We start from the raw sequence: 25,268 nt of genomic DNA on the forward strand, positions 1-25,268 counted from the left end.
CTTTTGTTTCCATTGCATATTAATGTAATCCACGGGTGAGGCCCAATAGAACGAAAAAGAAAAGATGTATTGGTGAAAGCACTAAGTATATTAAAAATTAACCTATGTGAAATAGACAGGAAAAATATTAATAGTAATCTTGTGATTAAATACATCATGTTGAACATCATATTGTTAAAACTTGATTTTTGTCTGTCATACCTGCTAAAGATTGTTCCATTTATTACCCAACATTTCCAGCTAGCTGACTTCAGCTCTTCCTAAGTCTACAGACACCCTAATTTTGAACCATTATATAATGAAAACATTGGGTATAATTTCCTTCGGTCTACAGTTCTTAGTTGCCCTTCTTACTGCAGATCTTTACACTGTAGCTCATGATTATAATTTGCATAAATGAAATTCATATTTATGAGTACAGATCTTGAAGCAACTGACAGGTGCAAGCTTGTCTACCATGCCAATTTATTGTTTGTTGTGTTATTTAAAAGAGAACTGCTCTCCATGTTTTAAAGAAGAATAAGTGCTGTGGTTGAATTAGAATAAAATTCTAAAAGTAGATAAAATCTTGTTTTATAGCTTTCCATTTTTATGCTTTTCTATATAATATGGTAATGTTCTGGGTGACTATACATTGAAGAAATGTCCAACTGTGCTTATCATATCCACTAATAGACTCTGAAAGCCCACCCTTCTCATTTCTCTCATCCGTGCTTTTCAGGGCATGCATGAGCTGTTAGCACCGATAGTCTTTATCCTTCACTGTGACCATCAAGCTTTCCTGCACGCTAGTGAATCAGCACAACCCAGGCAAGTTTCTGTACAAGCTCCCCCTGCTGGACTCCTTCTTTGACCTCAAGATCTTTTCAGTTGAAGTCCTTCTAACTTGGTGTAAATGTAAACAGGTGGTGGCTTATTTAGAAGGATGCAGTGGAACTTTTCCCTTAATAATTCTAATCCCAGTTCCACTATTGAACAAGCTTGGATCCTCATAATCCTAAGAATCTTTGATCTGTACTAGAAAACATGTAACTAATGACTCAAAGAAAGGACATTTTTATTGTCATGACAAAAGTGCTGATGACTGGTAATACTGCCCTTCGGTGGCTGATCTTGCTCTCTAAACTACATGAGAATCTTTTCTATGAGACACTTCTTGCCAGGCCTGTTTCCACTTAGTTCGTAATTAAGGGAACAGTGCCACAAAAACCCCGTTCTAAAAATACAGCACAAGTGGCTAATCAGGTTCTTGAGATGCACATTTTTAATTATTTTTTTTCAGATAAAGATAAATTTTAGTTATTACATTTTTCTTAGATTAAAAGAATTTTATCATTTAAAAGTGTATACGCATGTGTATGTATCTCACATGAAAATATAAATGACTGGAAATAGCTTTTAAATACGTTGGGCATACTTCTTCAGCTATTTTGACTTCTAGAAATGTGAAAGAAACTCAAATTTTAAAGCACTTCAACCACTAATTATAATTAAAATAGAGTAGAAGTAGAACTCATTAAAATATGTTAATATTTTGATATTTCATATGTGACCAGTAACTATCATTTTTTGGTATTTTTGTTTTAGAAAAGTGATAGGTTGCGAAGTAATCAATTTTTCTAGATCAAGCATATTCATGCAATATATTATAACATTATGTATTTGTTATTTGGAATAATTAGATAGCTGCTTCCTTGTGGAATTCACAAGACAGCTAAGTGGTTTTTGAATTTAATATAAAAAAGGATGTATTTGTTAATGAAGTTGCTCTTTTTATTTAAAAAAGCAATTTTTTTTACTTGCACATTTTAAGAAAGTTACCTTGTTGAGTGCATTTCTTCTGATTACAAAGTACACATTTTGATTGTTTTTATTGCTTTTTTTTTTAAGTGAGGAAATGAAAACTCTCTTAAACCCTGAGTATCTGGAACATGATGCCTAGTAAGTACAAAGAGCCCTTATTTTCTGTGTTTCGTTTTATACGACCCTCACATTAGTGACAGTTTCACATCACCATTGTATTGTTTTCCCAATTTTTTAGTGCAATGTTCTCACAACTTATGGAAACTGCTGAGCCTTGGTTTTCCACATTTGAGCATGATGGTCAAAAGGTAAGCCTTATTAGTGTTTATATTCTTCAAAAGATTTCAGTGATAGTAAATCATCAGTTAAAAAGCCATTATGATTGCTATAACAACAACCACAAGGGAAGGATTCTGATTGATTTTTGTATGTTGATTCTTGTACCCTGCCACTTCGCCTTTTAAAGACTCCTTTAAAAGCCAGTATTTTTTTCTTACTGAATTTTGGGGATTTTCTATGTATAAGATTATATCATTTATAAATAGAGAGGGTTACTTCTTTTATGATTGAATAGGAGGGATGACCAAGAGTTTTTGTTTGAGTATGTATTTTTAGCCTTGGTATATTCTGAAGGCATGGAATTGCTAAATTAACTGTACTCTTTAGTAAGCATCAATGCCAACTTAAGTGTCATTATTCTGTACATTGTTGTACAAATTTGAAAAATTGCAGACTCTTCTGGTAAGGATTATTATTAAAATATATTTGATTAATTATTTCTAGTGTGGTTAATTTTATCACTTCATCTTATCTCCAAAAAATGACCTAGGCAACTATTGGTATTCATACCTTTGATCTGCTCCAGGGGACCAGGGAGGGGGGGAGGGGGCTGGGAGATGGACGGACTGACAACTGACTTGCAGGTCACAATTTGGCCTCCTGTCTATTTTGGTACTGCTTGCATAATAGATTTTATATTTTTAAATAGCTGGAGGAAAACAAAAGAAGAAAAGTAATTTATGACCTGAAAGTTGTATTAAATTCCATTTTTGTATCCATAAATGAGGTTGTATTAGAACATAGCCATGCTTAAAATATTTACGATTTAGTTCTTTAGAGAAAATTTGCCAGGCCCTAGAGCCAGGGATAAAAGTCCTGTAGCACTTTAAGGGAGCTTCCAGAAGGAACACATAGAGGTAACATCTGAACCTTCCTGTTCATGTTTCATATATATCGATACAATATTTCTGTATAAGCATGTTTAGGGCCCTTTTTCATCCTCCCCTTTTCATTCTATGTCATAATTCTGTCACCTTTTTTTAAAAAGTTCTAGAAATGAATGTAAATCTTCTCATTAATTTCCTCTGGTTTTCTGTAAAGTCACTTACGTCACTATGTATGCTGCTTAGTTCAGCAGACACTCCTTTAATAATAAGACTTTCTTAGTGAAAGAAGCAGTGTGTTGGTTTAGAGCAGGGGTCCTCAGACTACGGCCCGCGGACCACATGCGGCCGGCCGAGGACATTTATCCGGCCTGCTGGGTGGTTTTGCCCTGTTTGTTTTATTACTTCAAAGTAAAATATGTGCAGTGTGCATAGGAATTTGTTCATAGTTTGTTTTTGTTTTTTAACTGTAGTCCAGCCCTCCAATTGGTCTGAGGGACAGTGAACGTGCCCCCTGTTTAAAAAGTTTGAGGACCCCTGGTTTAGAGTCTGCCACGAACTATTACAACCAACCTTGCTAAACTGGCACTGACCAGGAGAGCAAACTTGAATAGCACATGCAAGAAAGAGTTTAGAGACTTCTCTAATTTTACTGATAGTTGTAGATGTCCCATTTGATTGTATTTGATGAATGCAAATCATATTCTTACGATAAGAAATTCTGAAGATAAAGGACTATTTTTACATTAACTTTATCTTCTCGTGATTTTATTGTTAGATAAGCTAAGCTGTGTAAGTGCTTTTGAGCACAACCTTTGAGTTTCTTAGATTTAAGAGGTTTTATTAAAAGTACACTGAGCACAGGGGAAATCTGTGCATTAAAGACAGTGCAGTATACTAAACAGGCCTGTAAGTTTTAGTAGAGCATCTCGACTGTGAACAAAATGCACAAGCCGCCTGGCAGGACAAAGCTGTGATGTCCGCGTGCGTAATTGGTGAGGTTTTAGAAAGCCTATGGGCAAATGCTACTCTGTCCTACTGGGTGGCTTGGAGTCAGAATCAACAGCAATGGGTGTGCTTTTTGTTTGTTTCTCAGGGTTTTGTTTTTGTTTTTAGGGATGAATCCCTTTCAGGTATTTGAAAAATGGACTAAGTGTGCTGCTGATTTAATTACAACCTACGCTACTGAAATGAGAAATTGATCATATGATTTTATTCAATTAATTATTTTTAACAGTTTCTTTCAGAATCACTTATCTCCAAGCTTGCCATGATATTTGCATAGGTGTATGTTTCTACAAGCTGTGTACATAGCGCCAAGTTGTACTGAGATGTAGTGATGTGTGGTCCATGTGATTGATAGAAACATTACCAGAGAACGGCACCTCAACTGCAGGCAGACCATATGGCTAGAATTCACAAAGGGTTAAATTTGTTTTGCTATTTTTTACTAGAATCCAACATTAGTGTAAACACTGTCTATCAGTATGAATAATGCTTTACAATCAACCTGAACTTCCCAAAACATATACATTTCAAATCAATGGGGGGAAAAAATCTTAGTATTTTTAGAATAAAAAAGGTTATCTCTGATGCATTTTTATAGTGACTATAATATAGACTTCCTTTCTCGTGTGTACAATTTATCACAAAATAATGGAGCCCTAAAATTAGCATGGCCATACATGCTGAGGACTCCAGGGACACTAGGGCGCGACTTTCTGCACCTGCAAGAGGCTGTATTTCTTTATAAGACTTGGAATGGCCCTAGACATACAAGAACTTTTCCCCATACATGCTTCTGTGCCTTGTGCCACTCCGATCAGGTAAAGCTACTGTGTGGAATTCGAGATTTGTTTTCTGTGTAGTCTTCCCTTGTGGACTGAGAAAAGGACTTTTTCTTTATCTGTGTGTCCCAGAATCTGAAAAGAGGATGCTCGTTTTAGGTATCTTACAGTTTAGGTGGGAAGAGCAGTATCAAATTACACTTGGGGGCGGTCAGAGAAAAGAACCCAGTTGACATAAGCTACTAATTGCATTGTTGTTCGTTGGTTGAAGCCATTTGGTGAGAGAAAGATGAGACTGTCCAGAAAATATTCATAGCCTTGGAAACTCTGTGGAGCAGGTCTAGTCTGTCCTACAGGGCATAGTTGGTGGTTTGTGCTTAAACTTCCATTTATAGACGATTGAAATGGTGACATTCACTTTTTTATTTTTATTAACTTCATGCTGAAATAATATGTACTCTGTTTTTTCTATCTGTGTGCTTTTAGGGGAAAGAAGCACTGCTGACCCCCATCCCTTTTGCTAGGCCACAGGACTTAGGACCGACCATTGCCATTGTTACTAAAGTTAACCAGATCCAGGATCATCTACTGAAGAAGCATGATATTGAGCTTTATATGCACTTGAACAGACTAGAAATTGCACCACAGATATATGGCTTGTAAGTATTAAAGTTTAATTTTCTGCTACAACCGATCATGATTTATGGTGGTTTCTAAAGCTCAAGAGCAAGAACGATCCTAGCTCCATGTCATGCCACATCTCTTTTGTGCCCTGTGTTTTAGGCTCTATCCTTCTTATTTGCACATATGATGTCTCATCTAATACTCCCACCTGCCTCATTAACTTGGCATTATCCTTTAGGTACAAGTAAAAAATTCAGCCTTAGAATAAGTAGAAACTAAGACAGATTACGGTTACACATATTAAAATCTTAATTCAAACCTAAGCAGGATCAGCTACATAATTCCAGGAACTGATGCATATTAAATTTTTTAGAAATTAGTAAGAATGTCCAGATGACAACAGCAGATCATTAAACCAACCAAGCCTGGGGGCCCGGCCCTTCTACATGGTGAGATCTTTATACCTGCATAGATCTTACCTCCTTGAAGCCAACCTCAAGACCAGATAACCCAGGTTGCTTCTATTTAATAAAGGGGTCATTTTCTGCTCGGCCCCCAGAAGTGGATTTCTGTCAGTAAGATGCATCCCTAATGCAGGACATATTGTGTTCATCTTTCCAGCCACAACTTCTCCAATATACTCTAGCAGAAAAATAGGAAGCCAATTCTGTAGATACTCTAAGCTGGTGAACACAGAGATAGGGATGCTGGCCACATCAGCTCTTACAGTGCATGGTAGCAGGGGTGGAGGGGAGGGGAATTTATGTATTGCAGTGATTTACAAATGAAAAATTAGAAATATATTGGGTTGAGTAAGTTTCAGTTATCTGGACACTGCTATAGACAACAAAATTGTCCTGTCTATTGAAATGGTAGAACTTTGATATTTTGTGTTGGACAGTTCTTGGGTGGAAATTCTTCTGCAAATAAAGACTCCCAATTGGATAGTCTTTGGAGATTTGACAAGTTACTATGGTGATGCACATAGTAAATGGTCAAAAAATGTGGATTATTTGATTGGATGGTGAACTGTCTCCGCTCAGTCACAGTCTAGGACTGGAGCACAAGAAGAAGGATATCATAAGTGTTTTATGTTTCACACAGTCTCTTACTAATAATAATTCTCAGCTGTTTTTCTTCTCCTGAAGCACTGAACAGTGGCTGATAAAGGGTTTGCCAGTTCTAATTCTGACTGCCTTCATCTTGTGACTTAAAATTGACTTTATCACTGAAAGTGGCTCTTCCCTTCCTACAGGAGAATGTGTGTGGTGTGGGTACTAGAAAACAAGTATCACTACTGAGTATAAATAATACATTTGTGATTATAGGCATAATTTTAATAGCTAATGCAATGCCAAGAGTCAAATTCTGTATTTCTCTCTGCCATTCACTTGAATTGGTATATTTAAATACAAGGGTAAGTTAAAAATATTGCTACCACATCACAGAAACCTTTACTAAATAAAATTATCAAAATATGAAACTCTTATTTCTTGACATATCCTCCATCTATTTCGATACACTTCTGAAATGGGGTTTCTATCTTTCTAATCCTTCAAGAATTCCAAACTCTTCAAATTACGCCACATAAAAATAGTAGATTTGGCATCCTCAGGGATGCCAAAGGCAAACTAAGTCTAAAGAGGAAAGAAAAGGAATAAAGAGTGTGTGCCATAGGCTTCCCAAGAGCATTCTTGGAGGACAGCTCTGTGACCCTTGTGTAAGCAAGTACATTCTCAGATGGGAAGATCATCTCAGTGCAGCTTTAAGTTTTCTACAGTATCAGTTTAGATAAGCTCCCAGGATCCTCCCGTGTCCTTCAAGAAAATCTATTGGGACTATTCCCTTGGGATCCCTAAAATCACTCGTCATAACCCTCTGAGCTGACCGCACTCACTTGATGGAAACAACCTGGGCAATCTCAGAAACCATTGTTCTGATTGGAATGGTTTGTTTTTGAAGCACCGTGATGGGACTAGGACAGTTGTGTTCCTGGGAGAACCTGTCTGCAGCCACCCACTGATCACAGAGACACAGTTGTTGCAGTAAACCCAGGCCTGTATGAACTGTAAGCCTGATAGCACCATTGTTCACTCAGGTCGAAAAATTGTTTTAAACATTGAGAGAAATAACTTGATGCTTGATAAGTGTCATTTTTATGTGCTCCATAGTTTTCGCCTCTTTACCTGAGCTGGGGCTTGCATTACAATGGTGGCCACAGTGGCTTTAGTGCAGTAATATAAAGACAGTGTATTCTAATTTCCAGTTCTAACAGTAGTTTCCATCCACCTCCTCTTCATCCATAATAAGTCAGAAAGCTGTGCCTTCTCAAGAAAGTTCCATGAACCACCGCATAACTTCTCAGAGTTATTCCAATTGTATTTATTAGTAATAACCATCAATACCAGAGCTAGCTGTGGCTACAACTGCCTATTTGTCTCAATAGCTTTATAAATAATCTCATCATCTGCATTGCCTGGAAAATTTAATCTTTAAGATTGTCATTCATTTCAGTTTAGCTCTCATACTTAGTAGGGCAAGGGCTTTAGTTACCTGTTTAATTAATTTATTTGTATTATTATTATTTGTGGAGCACATGAAAGGCCAGTGTCCTTGGTTATTGCCATCTGTTTATTCCTTATTGATGACTGTTAACCTGTTGAACTGCTTTGAGTCTTAGTTTCTTCATCTGTGAAATTGGAATTAAAATCATTCTACCTACTTCATTAGGTACTTAGAGAAATTAAATCAAAATATACATGAAACATAATACTCAGTATGTAGTAAGAATTCAGTATATAGTTACCAGTGTTTTTATTATTATCGTCTGTCATGACAATGGCTTCATCGGGATGTTCCTGACGACTTGGATGTGATGTGCCATGAGAGTCCCTAGGCCTTCCAATTCTGGCTTTGGCTTTCTGTTTAGTGTCTCGTCACTCAAACTACGGGCTTCTGCTTAACTGGACACACATAATAACTAACCTTTAGACCAGTGTTTCTTCAGAGGTAGGAATATAATTTGAGAGTATAATTTTATAAATTTCATGGCAATTTGACAAAATAATTTTGTTGCCATGCCTAATAATTACTGTAGGTATATGGCTCATGGAAAGAGCCCTGGTATCACTGAGCCTTAAACTGCTAACCACAAGGTTAGACATTCAAATCCACTAGCAGATTTGTAGGACAAAGATGAAGCTTTCTGTTCCCAAAGATTGATAGCCTCAGGAACCCTCTAGAAAGTTAATATGCACAAGTTGGTATTGACTCAGTGGCAGTGGGTTTCGGATTTTGATAATATCTCATGGAAATTAATTAGAAATATTTTGTTTATATCTTCTACGTATTATGATTCCACATAATTATTGATGCTATCATCTAATCATGACTCCTTGGTGGGATAGTAGGGCAAGCATTGAACTGCTAGCCATGAGAGTCAGTAGTTCAAACTCACCAGCTAGCCCAAAGGAGATGGAGTAAGGCACACACACCTCTAAAGACTTACAGTGTCGGAACCCTGCGGAGCAGTTCTGCTCGGTCTAATTTAACTTTACAATAAAAAAAGGAGTAATGGAAAAAATTCAGTTTGTTGTTTGGGTCAATTTGTCATCAATAATCAATGTCAGTAGCTACTTTTCCTTAGGTCATAATCTATGGTTGTGTCATCTAATAGGTGCTGTTAGATGCCAACTCTTTTACAGAATTTTAACTTTCAGAACATTTTCTCTCCTACTAAAATTGAATTGGAAAAGCAACATGGCAAAATGTCAGTCATGAGTGAGCCAGTGACAAACTGCTATCAATGCTACCAATTGCTATAGAATGAGGATTAAATCATAAGAGTATGTTTACATGGGGGGGGGGGGCAAAGGGTAAGCAAGACTAAATTGTATACTACCTATTGGGTCCAAGTTTCTAATTTTAGTTTTTCTTCAGAAGTTGAGTGATACATTAAAAGTTATTTAAATTGCCACTTACTATGGGTGTGATCATTTAGAAAAATATTTAGCAGCTATTGATTCGAGTTTTAAAACGAAATTTTTGTTCAAATGTTTAAAAAGCTGTTTCTGAGGTGCAGAGAAGTCATTTATAGACATAGTTATTGTATTTTGCTATAAATTTACTTAAGACCACAGAAAGTGGTTGTTATTGTTAAGTGCCATCAAGTCAGCTTCAGCCCATTGTGACCCTGTGCACAACAGAAGGAAGTACTGCATGCAGGCCCTGCGTCGCCCTCACAACTGTTCCTAGGCCTGAACCCATTGAAACAGCCAGTGGGTCAGTCCTTCTTGTGGAGGCCCTTCCACTCTACCAAACATGAGGTCCTTCTCCAGGGACTGGTCTCTCCTAACCATATGCCCAAAGTATGCAAGACAAAGTCTTGCCATCCTTGCCTCTAAGGAGCACTCTAGCCTTACTTCTTCCAACATCAGTTTATCCTTTTAGCAGTCCATGGTACTTTCGATATTTCTTCTCCAGCACCACAATTCAAGTAAGTGCATATATTCTTCTATGATCTTCCTTATTTAAAGTCCACTTTTCACATGCAGTGAGGAATACCATGGCTTCGGTCAGGCGCCAAGTTACGTCCTTTTTCTTCAATAGTCAAAGGAGGTCTTGTGCAGCAGATTTACGTAATGCAGTGTGTCTTTTGATCTCTTGCCTGCTGCCTCCATGAGCATTGATTAGGGATCCAAGTAAGACAAACTCCTTGACAACTGCAACGTCTTCCCCATTTATCATGATGTTTTTACTTATTGGTCCAGTTGTGAGGGTCTTGATCTTCCTTATATTGAGTTGTAATCATCCTGAAGGCTACAGTCCTTGATCTTCATCAGCAAGTGTTTCGATTGCTCCTCACTTTCAGTAAGCAAGATTGTGTCACTGCATATCGCAGGTTGTTAATACGCCTTCCTCTGATCCTGATGCCGCACTCTTCTTCACATAATGTCTTCTTTGATGATTCCTCAGCACATAGATCGAGCAAGTTAGGGTGAGAGGATACAATCCTGATGCACACTGTTCCCTATTTTAAACCATGCAGTCCTCCCTTGTTCTGTTTGCACAACTGCCTCTTGATCCATGTATGAGCTCCTCATGAGCACAATGAAGTGTTCAGGAATGCCCATTCTTCTCAAGGTTACCCACAGTTTATTATGGTCCATACAATGGAATGCCTTTGTATAGTCAGTGAAACACAAGTAAACATCTGTCTTCTATTCTCTGCTTTGAGCCAAGATCCATCTGACAGCAGCAGTGACATCCCTTGGTCAGATCCTCTTCTGAATCCGGCCTGAACTTCTGGCAGTTCACTGTCAATGTGCTGTAGCAACTGTTGTCGGATTATCTTAAGTAAAACATTACTTGTGTACGATATATTTTGAGCACTCTGTTCGGTCACTTTTCTTTGTAATGGGCACGAATACGGATCTCTTCCAGTCAGTTGGCCAGAGAGCTATCTTCAAAAATTCCTGGCATAGACGAGTGAGTGCTGCCAGTGCTTCATCTTTCTGAAACATTTCAATGCATATTACATCAATTCTTGGAGTCTTGTTTTTGGCTACTGCATCCAGCACAGTTTTAACTACTTCTTTCAGCACCATTGGTTCATGCTCATATGCTACCTCCCGAAAGGGTGGACTCTCCACTAGTTCTTTCGGGCACAGGGACTCCGTGTGTTCTTTCCATCTTCTCCTGATGCTTCCTGCATCAGTCAATATTTTGCTTGTGGAAACTTTCAAAATTGTAATTTGTGGCTTAAATTTTTTTCTTGAGTCCTTTCAGTTTCAGATATGCTGAGCATGTTCTTCCCTTTTTGGTTTTCTAAATTTACTTAGGATCACAGAAAATTGTTAGTGTAAAAGTATTAATAGCACTAACTTTGGCTAAAGCCATTCCAAATTAGCTTATGTTAATTTTCAATGAATTTATATTGATTTTGAAATATGAGTGAGAACCCACAAATCTTAAATTTTATATAATAGCTTATTAACAATATCACTTTATATATAGTTGGATATATTATTTCTTAGATAGTGTTAACCTGTAGGAAAAGCCACATCAACTCTGTTATCTTAAAGAAAGGTTATTTACAATTAAAGGGTCAATGTTATATACTTATTCTGAAACAATATATCCTAAAAGTAAATCACAATTTTCTTCATTATCTTTATGAAAGATGACTTGTATTGTACTTAATTTAAGCTTCTCTTTCTATAATTTAAATCCTGAGTTTCCTTTTGTTTACCTTTTATTGATGTGTATTGATTTTTTTTAAAGTTACGTTCATTAAGGGTCTACCAATATATACAGACTGAGTTCCAAAGTCAAACATTAAGATGCATTAATTCACACTTTCACTGATATTTCCTAGGGTTCTGCTTGTGGTATCTCTTAGAGCAGGAGAATACGAACACCCTGGGCTCATCCTTTGGAGTTGGGGCTGTGCAAACACACTGGACGTTAGTGTTAGGGCTCCACTCCTTGAGCCACACAGCTTGATGTAATTTCAAAAGACTCTAAGTCATAGTAGATTCAACTATAAAGGCTCAAGTTATCGACTGTTCTCAGTTTTCCTTAAAGAGACTAAAGAAATGAAGTTTCAAATGAACAATTTCTGTTCAACTAGAGTCAATGTTTTGCATTATCACATTTAAATATATGGAATCTGTATATTGTAGTCCTAATTTTATACTTTGATATAAATAGAAGACATAATAAGCATCTGTGGGATGTGCAATTAATGTCACTTTTGAGGAAAGACCCTCATAACACACTTGGGCTTTGGCACTCTTAAATTACGAGCTCTTTACAACACTCATGGGATAAATTCTCTATCCCCCAGATGCTTATTATATATCTTCTATGTCCCGCATTTCCTATTTTCGGGATTAGCAGTTTTTTTTCTGTGGGGCTTTATAGTAATTTAATTGGGAGATTCTTGGTTATTGATAAATAATTTGCTAAATTTTCCGATATAATTTTTAAATGTTTTTATCACAGTATATTCATTTTAACACAGAGCACAATGTATTTATGGATGACTACTCAATCACTTTAAACCGATATTTGAACATTTGATAAAACACGTAACTCTTTTATCAAGTCACTATCATTTTCTATCTTAAAATTGTATTCCTTACCAGATTAATTAGTGTATGATTGTAAGCAGAGTTATTTCTTTGAATCGCAGTTATTGAGAATTCCTTTGAAATAATTGGGGATTTACCCTTCTACATGAAAAATTATCACAGGGAGAATAATACATTGAACTAATGAAATGATTATTAATTGCTCATTTTTTTAATGTTTCTGATATATTAGACATTGTGATATAGACTTCATATAATCTCATTTTATCCTCCCAACACATTGAGATACAGATATTGGTATTTTTTCTTTCCCTAACCCTAACCAACACTGTTATATAGATGAGAAAGTTATGACTTAAAAAAGCTTATGATGTGGAAAAATTTGTCGTCATATGGACATACACAAAATAATCAATTGTCTAACTGAACCAGACTTTGAATTCTTTACCCTGCATTCACACAGTAACTTGATTAGGTCTTTTCCATCACCTCATATTACCTGTGAAAGTTTGCCCTTGAGTAAGGAAGCCTGAAGAACCGATGCCTTTGGATGATGATGTTTGTGAAGAATATTGAAAGTATCGTGGACTGCCAAAAGAACAAACAACTCTGCTTGGAGGAAGTACAGCCAGAATGCTCCTCAGAAGCAAGGATGGCGAGACCTTGTCTCGTGGACTTTGGGCAGGTGATCAAGAGAGATCAGACCCTGGTAAAAGGACATCATGCTAGGTAAAGCAGGGCAAAGTCAAACTCACTGCCATTGAATCAACGCTGAACCCTACTCCTTCCCACCTCCAGTGGGTTTCCGAGACTGTAACTGTTTAAGGGAGTAGAAAGCCCAGTCTTTCTCCCACAGAGCTGCTGGTGGCTTTTCACTGGCGACCGTGCAGATTGCATCCCAACACTTAATCACTGCACCAGACCCAGAATGAGTGGCTGAAACAGTGGGCTCAAACATAACAATAGTGAAGATGGTGCAGGACCAGGCACCATTTCATTCTGTTGTAGGCATCAACTCAAAGGCATCTAACACGATCACCAGCAATATGATGAAACCCAAGAACTGTAATACAGGACATTTCCATCATGGCAGAAAGCTCTGCTGCACAGCATTGACGTATAGATGATTTTTATTCTGCGTGAGAAAGATGTCATCGAAAAAGAATGGTGTTTTGATCATGGTTTAAGATTACACTCCCCGCACAATGATAAAGAACTTAGAGGTAGGACTAAAACAAGAGGCTTCCTCGGAAAGATATGATGGGGACCTAAAAACAAAATAAGCAATGTGGGTAGAAACAAGAAAGCATACAGTAAAATAACAATGCTATCAAACATTAGTTTATGGTATTCTACGAGGATAAGTCAGAAAATATTACTCTTGGTGTTCCAATCCATGCATTTACAGATTTATTCCAGACAATCCATGCTGAAACCTGTTTCTGTGACCAGTAGATGGCTGTAGACAGATTCTCTCAATAACACACTTATCTCAGTCTTATTAGGAAGCCTTACCAAAACAATTCTATCAAAACAGACTTCCAATGAGATTTACTGGGCCAGTTAAATTTAAGGCAAAGAGGTCAGCTCAGAAGTGACCTTTCTTATGATTCCAAAAGGATAATCTTGATGTATTTTCTTGAGAGACACAGGTGTATTTTGAAGCAGCTTTTTATAAATTGAAAACTGCATTGATGAAAGAAGGCCTGGAAAGTTATGGTGGGGAGTTTTTCCCTTCATTGTGACCATTATGCACCTTCTCAGCAAAAGTGTCCTACAAGAATTTTCTTGGAATATAATACTTATATGGGGGGGGGGCTGTTTCTCAAAACCCTAGCATACCTTAATATCATCTAGTGAGGTGTTAAAAATAAAATTTCACCATATATATTCAGAGTTGTATTTGATGAAATTTTGTTTTACATGTTTTTAAAATGAAATTTCATCACAAATATAGTCAGAAGTTTTTCTTATTTCTTTAATAAAAGTGGAACAATGCAATGTCTTCTTTAATTGAATGTTTTAACAACAGGGTGATGATATAACTAGAAAATAGTACAGTGTTTGAGTCTATTCATTAACAGAATGTCTGGATTGGAAGGAAACACTTTTCGTCCTTGAGTAGAAATTCTAGATTCCAAAACTCGAAAGAAAAATATTTCAGACTTACTAAGAAACCATAGGAACCCTGGGGTTATGAGTTGAGCTGCTAGCTGCAAGGTCAGCAGTTTGAAACCACGCGCTGCTCCTCTGGAGAAAGATGGGCCTTCTACTCTGGTAAAGAGTTACACGCTAGGAAACCCACAGGACCAGTTCTACCCTATCCTATGGGGCCACCATGAGTCAGCATCGACTTGATGCCAATGAGTGTGTGTGCTTGTTAGATTGTTGAAGAAATAATCGTTTAAGGTCGCTAACTCAGTCTCTCAGATTTCGTTTCATTTATCATTTCTTCAGCTTCCTTTCTCATTTCTCACATTTTAGTGTCATAGTTCTCTCTAGCGGTTTTCTACTCTCCAACTCTTTCTTTAACCAAGGAAAACTGGAAAATTGAATATCTACACTGAATTGCTCTAATAAGCTCTTTCTAATTACTATACGAAAATGTGTATATGATATCGTACTCTGTTAAAAGTCTACTTCAGAATTAACCTAACTTGTATCACTTCATCCCAGTGGTTGTAGTGTGTGTCGTTGATATGTCTTTGCATGACTTCAGCTTCTGCCCTTACTATTTTAACTCTGGGGACTCGGATTAATATGTGTAAAGACCTTTATGGGAATTAGAAGTGCTTCAAGCAAATACCTGTGAATGCAAATTTTCTACAGAGCATTTAGTGTTTCCTAGGACTGCCATAAACACAAACTGAGTGGCTTTCAATAGAAATGTTTCAGCTCACAGTTCTGAAGGCTAGGAGTCTGATTCAGGTTGTAACAGGGCCTCACCTTCATGGAGGATCTAGGCAAAGATGCTCTTTTGTCTCTCCTAGCTTGTGATAGCGTCATGACTTCCTGCAATGGCATTTTAACTCCGTGTTCACATGACCCTCCTCTGTCTGGCCGCAGGTTCAGGCAGTTGTGCACAGGGTTGCTGTAAGTCAGAACTGACCTGATGGCTTCTAACAGCACTATTTTCTTCAGTTCCAATGACAGCCTCGTGATCAGATGCCACATTGACACAATTAAGTGTTTTGGAATTTCCATTCTTTGCCATGTTATCGATCCATAGTTTATTATGATCCACACAGTCCAGTGCTTTTTCACAGTCAGTAAAGCACAAGTCCCTAAATGCCTTTCTGATATTCTCTCCTTTCAACCAAGAGCCATCTGACATCAGCAACCATGTCCCTCTTGCCATGGCTCTTCTGGCTTGAATGTATGGTGGCTCAGCAGCCATATTTAAAACTAGCTTCAACAACATTTTACTTGGGTATGATATCAATGACATTATTTGGTAATTTCCACATTTCGTTGGGTCACTTTTCTTTGGAGTGGGCAAAAATATGGATCTCTTCCAGTTGGTTGGCCAGATAGCTGTCTTACAAATTGATTGGCATAGATGAGTACTTCCAGTGCTTCATCAATTTATTGAAATACTTCGGCCGGTATTCGGTTCCTGGAGGCTTGTTTTTGGCTAATGCCTTCAGAGCAGGCTGGACGGCTTCCTTCATGATCTTGTGCCCGACTCTACACCACCTTTTGTAATGACTGAGCATTGAGCAATTCTTGTTGTTAGTGACTCTGTATTATTTCCATCTCTCATTGTTTGAAGTTTGCTCCGGGAATACTTCCATATTGCCGCGCAAAGCTTATGCTGCGTGTGTTCTTCCTGTTTGGCTTTCTACTCCAATTCTTTGCACATTTTATCACAGTATTCTGTAATGTAGTTTAAGTGCAGAAACATAAGTGCTGTTTTTTTTATAAAAGTTTGGCTTGCACTTTAAAATTTTTTTCTTAAAATTAGCTTGAACTAATAAAATAATGCTTTTTTAAAATTTACATCAGTTGCAATATGTTAGGGGTATTTTTATAGGATATTACTGGTAATTTTTAATACCAATGCATTACCTATGAAAAATGTCTACCATGGGTGGTATGTCTTATGATATGTGGGTTTATTTCTTAAAATTAAATGTGGCTTATATTTTTTAGAAAATTTAATTTTAATAAAAAGCTTAAGTTTAAAATAAAAAGCACCTGAAGAATTTTTAATTGTTGTTTTATAGTGATTTTGCAGGAGAAAACATCACGTCTTTTAAAAGATCTTAATTTTTACTCTATGGTCAGTTTAAAAGCTATGCGCCCTGGGGGACATCAGAAGCAATGACAAATGCAACCCTAACCCTTCAAACATCTGGGAAGGAAGAAATGAGTTCAAAGTGGAGCAGTCATGCCTATGTTAAGTAGATTCCGCTTTTAATAATGAGGACATCGGGCCTAATTAAGTCAATGAGATTTTATTAATAAGAGATATACTGTTAGTGAGAATAGTGAAAATTCAGCCCAGGCCATGAAGCAGAGAGAGAGAACCATTAGTCTAATTCCTGAGCGGACCGCTCCTGTGAGTCTGAAGGTATGCAGTGCCCACACCTGGGGTCGGAGAACTACAAATGAATTTTCGTATTGATGCTGGCATGGGATAGCTTGTAGGTTTACTTCATTGGCCCTGCTAGTTTGTAATGACAAGAGTTTGATGGTATTTGAATTAAGGAATGCTCAGCAACTCTTCATTCATTGTAACCCAGAACCCGATTCTTCTCCCTCACACTGTGGTTGAGCAACAAAGTTTGAGTTAAAAGTCAAATGAACAAGTACTGTATATACTCGAGTACAAGCCAACGCAAATATCAGCCGAGGCACCAACTTTTACCACAAAAACTGCATTAAAAATGTGCTGAAAAACTCAGCTTATACATCAGTATAGACAGTACTTCTTGTAATAGGACTGTCATGTGGAGTTTCTATTTGCAAAGCATTTAAAACACTGCCTGGCGCATAGTAAGCACTTTCTAAGTGTCTGATAAATTAAAAAATAATGATAAGCCATAGTGCAGATCATAAAAGTCTAGTTAAGACCTCATACCTCTAAATAATAATAAAAATGGTGAATAATATCACTCCCTCGGACGAAAAATTAATGAGAAGGGGTCTTGGCAGAGGGAGCCCCCCCCCGTAAGCCACATGCCTCTTGCTGTGGGTGAGCCCATCAGTACGGAGCTGGTTTTCTGTCCCTTATGCAGCTTCAAGCAGGAGTGCCTCTGCCCCTGGGTATTTATGCGCGCAGTGCCAAAGCAGGATGAGCCGCGGCTCGCGATGTGCCTTTTCTCTCTCCTGCCTTGCGACGTTTCACTCCCACTCTGTTCTTTGTGTAAAATGCGGTTTTCAACTGGTCATAGGAAAAGTGCCCAGAGAGTGATCGCTTCTCTGATTTATCCGCTATGACTAGTTTTATTGCCAATGCCAGAGAGCTGGCGCCTCCTTGCCAACCGTACTGGCAGGAGATATTCTGATAGGCTTTCTCCTGGCGCCCCTCCACCACTGGGCCTTCCTGCCTATGCTGGCCGTTACTCTTGTCCAGCCCTCCTTCCGGTAGCCACTCCCTGCCACTGGACCTCCACCTCCAAACAGTGTGTTCTGCTGGACATAAAGATAGAGGAGAAAGCGAAGGGAAGCATATTGGGGAAAAAAAATTTTTTTAACAAGGATAGCCATTTCTTTTTTATTATTATTGTATATAGTCTTTTTTTTTTAATCGGGTAACACTAATTATCACCACCACCACTTTTTCTCTCTTCCAACTCTTTTTTTTTAAATCATTTTATTGGGGGCTCATACAGTTCTTATCACAATCCATCCATCCATCCATGTGTCAAGCCCATTTGTACATTTGTTGCCCTATCATTCTCAAAACATTTGCTTTCTACTTAATATCAGCTCCTCATTTCCCCCCTCCCTCCCTGCTCCCCCCTCCCTCATGAACCCTCGATAATTTATAAATTATTACTATTTTGTCATATCTTACACTGTCCAACGTCTCCCTTCACCCACTTTTCTGTTGTCCATCCCCCAGAGAAGAGGTTATATGTAGATCCTTGTAATCGGTTCCCTTTTCTCCTTCACCCTCCCTCCACCCTCCCAGTACCGCCACTCTCACCACTGGTCCTGAAGGAGTCATCTGTCCTGGATTCCCTATGTTTCCAGTTCTTATCTGTACCAGTGTACATCCTGGTCTAGCCAGATTTGTAAGGTAGAATTGGGATCATGATCGTGAGGGAGGAAGCATTTCAGAACTAGAGGGAAGTTGTGTGTTGCTACCCTGCACCCTGACTGGCTCGTTTCTGACATTTGACTGAAGGAGTTTGGCTGCTTTGCCCATTCTGTTGCTACAGCCACGGGCTTAAATCTTGTCTCCCAAACCCAACGTTCTAGAACAACGGTTCTCAACCTGGGGGTCGAACCACCCTTTCACAGGGGTCACCCAATTCATAACAGTAGCAAAATGACAGTGATGAAGTAGCGATGAAAATAATTTTATGGTACAGGGGGTCACCACACATGAGGGACTGTATTAAAGGGTCGCGGAATTAGGAAGGTTGAAAACCACTGTTCTAGAAGAAGGCCCCAGGAAAAGTAGAAACTAGCCCATCTTATTGAAGTCTAGCTCTTCAGAACTTTCCAAAGGATGGATCCCAAAAGCCCCCTGACTCATACTGTGAGCCACCTTCTAGCCCTCATATGATTGGCCTCCGTGCTTATTGGTACCACCCACTCTGCTCTGATTACAAGGTTAGCTCTCCAGTCAGATGCTTTAACATTTACAGACTCCTCACTTCCTATAATGTCCATCCATGTTGTCTATATCAGTATTGCATTCCTTTTATTGGCTGGATGATCTTGCATTCCATGGCTATACCTCCTTTTGTTTATTCTCTTAATGCTATTTGAGTTGTTTCCACCTTTGGGCTGTTATGAATAATGCTCCTGTAAACTTTGTAGACGTGTTTATACATATGTGTTTTCGTTTTTCTTGGTTTATGCTTGGGATGGGAATGACTGGTTCGTTCAGTGACTTCATGTTTAATCATTTGATGAATGGACAGTCTGTTTACCAAAACAGGTGGACCATTTACATAAGAGTTTCAATTTCTCTACCTCCGGACAGTGTTTGGTATCTGTCTTTTTATTCAGGTCCTCCTGATGCATGAGAAGTGGCTCCTTGTGGTTTGGGTGTGCGTTTCTCTGGTGACGAATGAAAGTGAGCATCTTTCCGGTGCCTACTGGCATTTCGATGTGATCTTCCTTGAAGAGATGTCTGTCCAAGCTTTGTTCGAGGCTCTGATCAGATATATGATTTACAAGAATTTTCCCCCTTTCTGAGAGTTGTCTTTTCAAAACCCAAACAGTTTTCACTTTAGATGTCTCCTTTGTCTAGTTTAGTTTGTTGGGATTTTGCCGTATCTACGGTCATGAAAATGTTCCCATTTTTCTATGAGTTTTATTGTTTTTGCACTTAAACATTTATATATTTAGTCTGTTTTTAGTTAATTGTTGAGTACTGTCTGAGATAAAGGCCCAAATTCATTATCTATGGGGTGGGGGGGTCTGCTGGGACTCTAATTTGCACTGTGTTGAATCATTAAGTCAGTTTGGAGAGTCTTGTAATCTTCATCTTGTCATTCAGTTCAGTTCAAGAAGATGTTATGTTTTCATCTGAGTTATGTCAGGTTGTTCATAGTATTGTTTTATAACCTTTTTATTTCTGTAAGATTGGTTGTAATGTCTTGTCTTTTATTTGTGATTAATAGCTTAAATCTTTTAATCAAACTAACTAAAGCCTCATTTTCTCAGTTTCTTCAGAGTCAACTTTTATTTAGTTGATTTTCTTAATTTTTCTATTGGCCATGTCAATTTCCATCGTAAATTTTATTATTTCCTTCTTTTTGTTTTAGCTCAATTTTCTCTTCTTTTTCCATTGTGTTAAGCTATAAACCTAAGCTCTTGAGAGCTTGCTTGCTTCTTTCTGATGTAGACCTTGGGTGCATCTCCCTCCAAGCTCGACCCTGACTTTTGGCACAGTCTGTGTGGTGATTTTCATTCATCTTGAAATATCTTCGGATATTTTTTATTGTTTAAGGAATTTGTTGTCAAGTTACACATATTTGTGTTTTGCGTCCCTCAATTTTTTTTTCATTGTTTATTTCTTTTATTACTTTTTTAAGGTCCGCTCCCGGCTCCCACTCCCTCAAATTTTTCCTAGTTACTGCTTTCTAATCCTATTGTATTATGGTGGGAAAACATACGTTGTATCCTTACACATTTAATGAGGTCTGTTTTATGGCTGGCTCTAGCTTATGGTCTGTCCTGGAGACTGTTCAAAGTACACTTGAGAAGAATATTTTACTTTTTGTAGGTAGACAATTTCATGGATGTCTATTAGATATATTTGTTCAAGGTATAATGATTTCAGGTCTTTCCTTGTTGCTCTTTTCCCTTGTTCTAACCACTATTTAAAATATAGAAGTCTCCAACTCATATTACTAAATTGTGTACTTTTCCCGTCATTCCTGCCAGTTTCTGCTCTGCGTATTTTGGTGCTCTGTTACTAGATATAAACTCCCTGCCACTGAGATCCTTGCCTCTCATGGTGACCCTACAGGTCAGGGTAGAACTGCCTCTGTGGGTTACTGAGACTGTAACTCTTTATGGGAGGAGGAAGCCTCCTCTTTCTCTCTTGGAGCAGTTAGAGTTCAATGTGTAGCCACTGTTCCACCAGATAGCTAGATGGATATATGTATTGATTTACATATAGATATACATGCACACACATATGTATGTGCATGTATATATGCACAGAGACAAACACATATATATGTAGCTGACCCTGGTACCATTATAAATGATTTCTCATTTATCTCTACTAATATTTTGTTGTGGTGGTATATGACATAGACATAACAAAGCATTTGTCATTTCAACATTTTTTTCATGTACAAATCTGTTTTTGTACATATTTGTTGGATTTTTAAACTAGTATATCACAGCTTTTATATTGAAAAGTATTATGGTCCTTCTAAAATATCATCACTGTTACTAGTATTACACTTACTCTAAGAAAATGTATTATGCAAAACGGTCCTGCAGTCCCTTTCGGAATTTCCTGTGTCAGGGTAGCAACCATGTAGGCACTCTGCCCTTTTGCTCGGTACTCAAATATTTAAAAATGCCTTTTGACAGCTAATAGTCTCGCCTATTCTGATGTCTCGTGTATTTTTGTTGTTGTTGTTTTAAAACTATATCCAATGTCACAGTTGGTAAAGTACTTAGCTGCTAACCGAAAGGCCTGTGGTTTGAAGCCATCAGCCACTGACAGGAGGGAAATGTGGCAGTGTGCTGCTGTAAAGATGTACAGGCGTGGACACCCTGTGGACAGTTCCACTGCCCTATAGCATCAGGATGAGTTGGAATTGATTTGATGGCAGTGGGATTGGTGGGATTCTAGTACCACATGATCTACTCACTGCCAGCCAGTCATTTCTGACTCAGCGACTGTCTACAGGATAGGTAGAACTGCCCCTGTGAGTTTCTGAGACTAGCACTTCACGGGAGTGGAAAGCCTCATCTTTCTCTCAAGGAATGGCTGGTGGTTTTGAACTGCTAACCTCAGTTAGCAGCCCAATGCTTAACGCACTGTGCCATCATGTTATCTACAAATATGAGTAGATCGTGCCCTCAATGTACAGCACTCAGCCTCTATGACAGGTATGCAAAGAACCTATCATAGGTTCTGAGTGAATTATTTCATGTATCAAGGTTGATATCTTCCATTAAAAAGAATTTTTTTTATTTCTAGTCTCATGCATTTTATTAAGCTGACTCATGAACAACTGGTGTCCAATGTCTCACAGCAAAACCCAAACAACATACTTCCATTTGATGGTGAGCATGATGTAAAGCAAACTTGTGGATAACCTATGGAGGGACTCCAGTCTGGACTGGCTGCCCTTTTCCAGAAGAGACTAATTCACCCAGAGACATACTTCAGTGAAGTTATTCTCTACTTGAGCCACTTTAATTGATCGTGGCCTCCTGTGAGTCAGCATTCATTCTGAAGAATGTTTGGGAGCATACAGGAGACTTGAGAGAACCAGAGATAAGCAATGCATTTGAAGGCCCGAGGAAACGGATAGCGTGGAGTCTTGGGCTGCTGCTGTAGCTATAAAAACAGCCGAGCTCCTAAACCAGCGTACCTTCTTTTGAACAAGGCTGTAAGTTACAGGGTCTGGGAGACAGTTGGGTGGCCTTCTATAAAAACCTTGGCTACTAAGAAAACAATGACAGGGAAATGCTAAAGGGAGTGAAATGATCCTGTTCCTTGGATTGCAAACCCCAGTCCAGTTGGCCAGATTTGGGTTTTCAGCTATTGCCCAGCTGGTGAGCAGCACAAAACTCTTTTAGGTCATGTGATCCCATTGTAGCCAATTGGGTGGTTTGGCAGACAGCAACATAGTAAATATCTATTCAGACAAATTGCATGCATACTGGATTTGTCCATGGGCATTCTTGATGCTTATCGATATTGATGAGGATATAGCCACATAGATGGATGGTTAAATTGTGTGGATGTGTCCATACCTGTGTATTTATAACATGGTAATTATGTACTTGGGATCCTTCTAGGAAACAGAAAGAGGGAAATAATCTAGTTAAATCCGTTTGTATGGGTTTTTTTCCTCCTTTTTTCATATTTCCTCCACTGTAAAAATTACAGTGATTACACATCATAAAGCCTATCTGTAATAAAACGCATCAGCTGGCTAAGGTTTTCATCGCTCACTCAATAATCCATTAATACAGCAACGCTGCCCAGGCATCTTTATAATACCAACTCGGAGGTAATTTTAATCAGCTAGACCAGCTGGTATTTAACAGCAGCTGCTGGAGATGCCACAAATATACTCAATAGCTGACATCTTTATTTGCAGTTTTTCAAGGGGAGAAGAGATTCTCCTGTGGTTACTTGTATTAAGCATTTAAAAGAAGGTGTAAAGTATACAGGGGTTTAGACCTAAATGAGAAGGGGAAAGGGGCTAATGACTAAACAAAGGTGATAAATTCCATCAGCAAGAAGAGATTTGTATAGAAAAAAACTGCTCAAACAAATACGAATAATTGGCACGGGTGGCTTTCAGACCCTTTTCTTAGTTCTGCTTGCTTAATCTTGGGGATCAGTAGCGGCTGAAACACAGTTTTTGTCCTGATGGAGCATCCCGATGCCCTCTTATACTGGATGTGCTGTTCCCTCTACTCCAGATTCCCCTCTGAACGAGGGATCTGCTCAGGAGCATGTGTGCTGCCTCAGCCATTGCATGCTCTGTCCTTCCTTTGTTTTATGAATATCTTTTATTAATGTTCAATTTTGATTTTTAAATGAAACGAGTCATCATCAGTATGGACTGTCTAGTGATAAATGTGGAATGCTCTTTCACACTGGTGTGTCTGAGCATGTGGGGGAACAAGCATAGGCAACATGAAGTTAACAGTCACAGACCCATTATAAATAAAAATTTAATTACACTTGGGGGAGCTTGGCTTACAAAGCTCAGAAATCCATAATGGAGCTTGCTGGTAATAAATGCCTGATCTGTTTGTTAAACTCCACTGTCCCTGTTCCCTTCCTGGCCTTTTTTTAGAAAATACTTTGACATCTCTACTGTTTAAAAATTGTGATAGCTGACATTCTAAAAAAAAAAAAAAAAATTTTTTTTTTTTTTTGGTCTTTTCCTCGGAAAGGAGCTTTCCTTTTGGTCTTACTGAGGAAAAGAGAAGAATCGGAGTAAAGCAGGGAAAGGAAAAGGTATACTCAGAAAAATGCAAAAGATTTTCAGAATTCTTATTTAATCCCATTTATAGAAGATGCTTTTGCATATAGGTAGCGTATATTGAGTACTTATGTGAATGAGACTCGGAAGATTTGCCTTTATCACACACACCCCCCTTTGGTCTTATTTCAAAATGTAAGGCCATAGAGAATAAACGAATAAAGTTATGAGCTTTGTGCATGCATTGCAGCGATAGTTTTGCTATTTCTGACCCTTGTAGAGCCCCCAAATTTAGTTTGTTTATGCGACTGGATTTTGCTGGAGACGAAGCATTACAAACCCCTAAAGAAGTAAGATGGGATATGCTGTCAGTGTACTGGGTTCTAAATTAGCGAAGGTTAACCAAATTCATTGTCATGCCACGCCTTTTGCAGGCAGCTTCATTTCTCAGTGCTGCAGAGCAGCCTCTTCTCCAGCCAAATAGTGATCCGTCAGTACTGGACTATGATTGAATACTTAAAATTAAAATCCAGTGACAGAATGGATTACTGAGATACCAATTTGAATTTAAAAATCACTTAGCAAGCAGTTTCCCCCGTTCTTTGTAGTGAAAACAGTGTGCTGAAGTTTGTTCCGCGTGTTTGACAACAGACAGTGTGATATATTGCTGGGCCCAGCAGTAGGCTGGACTTGAGTGGGATCAGCGCTCAGTGTTTTGATTAATGGTAATTGTTTCGATGAAAAGGCATGTTTTACGTACAACTCATAGTTCAGGAAAACAAGTCAACTTGTAAGATCCATAATTACTGTTCTGCGTTAGCATATAAAAAGGGCCGCCAGAACCTGCCAGAGGAGCACAGTAGGGCTGTTGTTTTGTTTGCTTTGCTTTGTATTGTAGTTAGAGAATGTTCTTTATGTCAGAAAATAAAGCTTCTGTTATTTATCTTTTGTTCAACATTTGAAGTTGATTTATGACAC

General features: G+C 38.2%; 1 protein-coding gene across 3 annotated transcripts in view; it reads left to right on the plus strand.

Annotated features, from left to right (window-relative positions):
- The window catches only part of TBC1D5 (TBC1 domain family member 5), a 570,856-nt gene that overhangs the window by 358,538 nt on the left and 187,050 nt on the right, over positions 1-25,268 (plus strand). For all 3 annotated transcript variants that reach the window (XM_045297525.1, XM_045297524.1, XM_045297526.1), the window contains 4 exons: positions 722-810; positions 1,891-1,941; positions 2,042-2,111; positions 5,240-5,412. In XM_045297525.1, the coding sequence (XP_045153460.1) occupies positions 722-810; positions 1,891-1,941; positions 2,042-2,111; positions 5,240-5,412 (383 nt within the window). The remainder of the gene's footprint in view (positions 1-721; positions 811-1,890; positions 1,942-2,041; positions 2,112-5,239; positions 5,413-25,268) is intronic.

The sequence above is a fragment of the Echinops telfairi genome, unplaced genomic scaffold (assembly GCF_000313985.2).
Source record: "Echinops telfairi isolate 266 unplaced genomic scaffold, ASM31398v2 ScPeMD7_7420;HRSCAF=8458, whole genome shotgun sequence".
In the NCBI taxonomy this organism is placed as follows: Eukaryota; Metazoa; Chordata; class Mammalia; order Afrosoricida; family Tenrecidae; genus Echinops; species Echinops telfairi.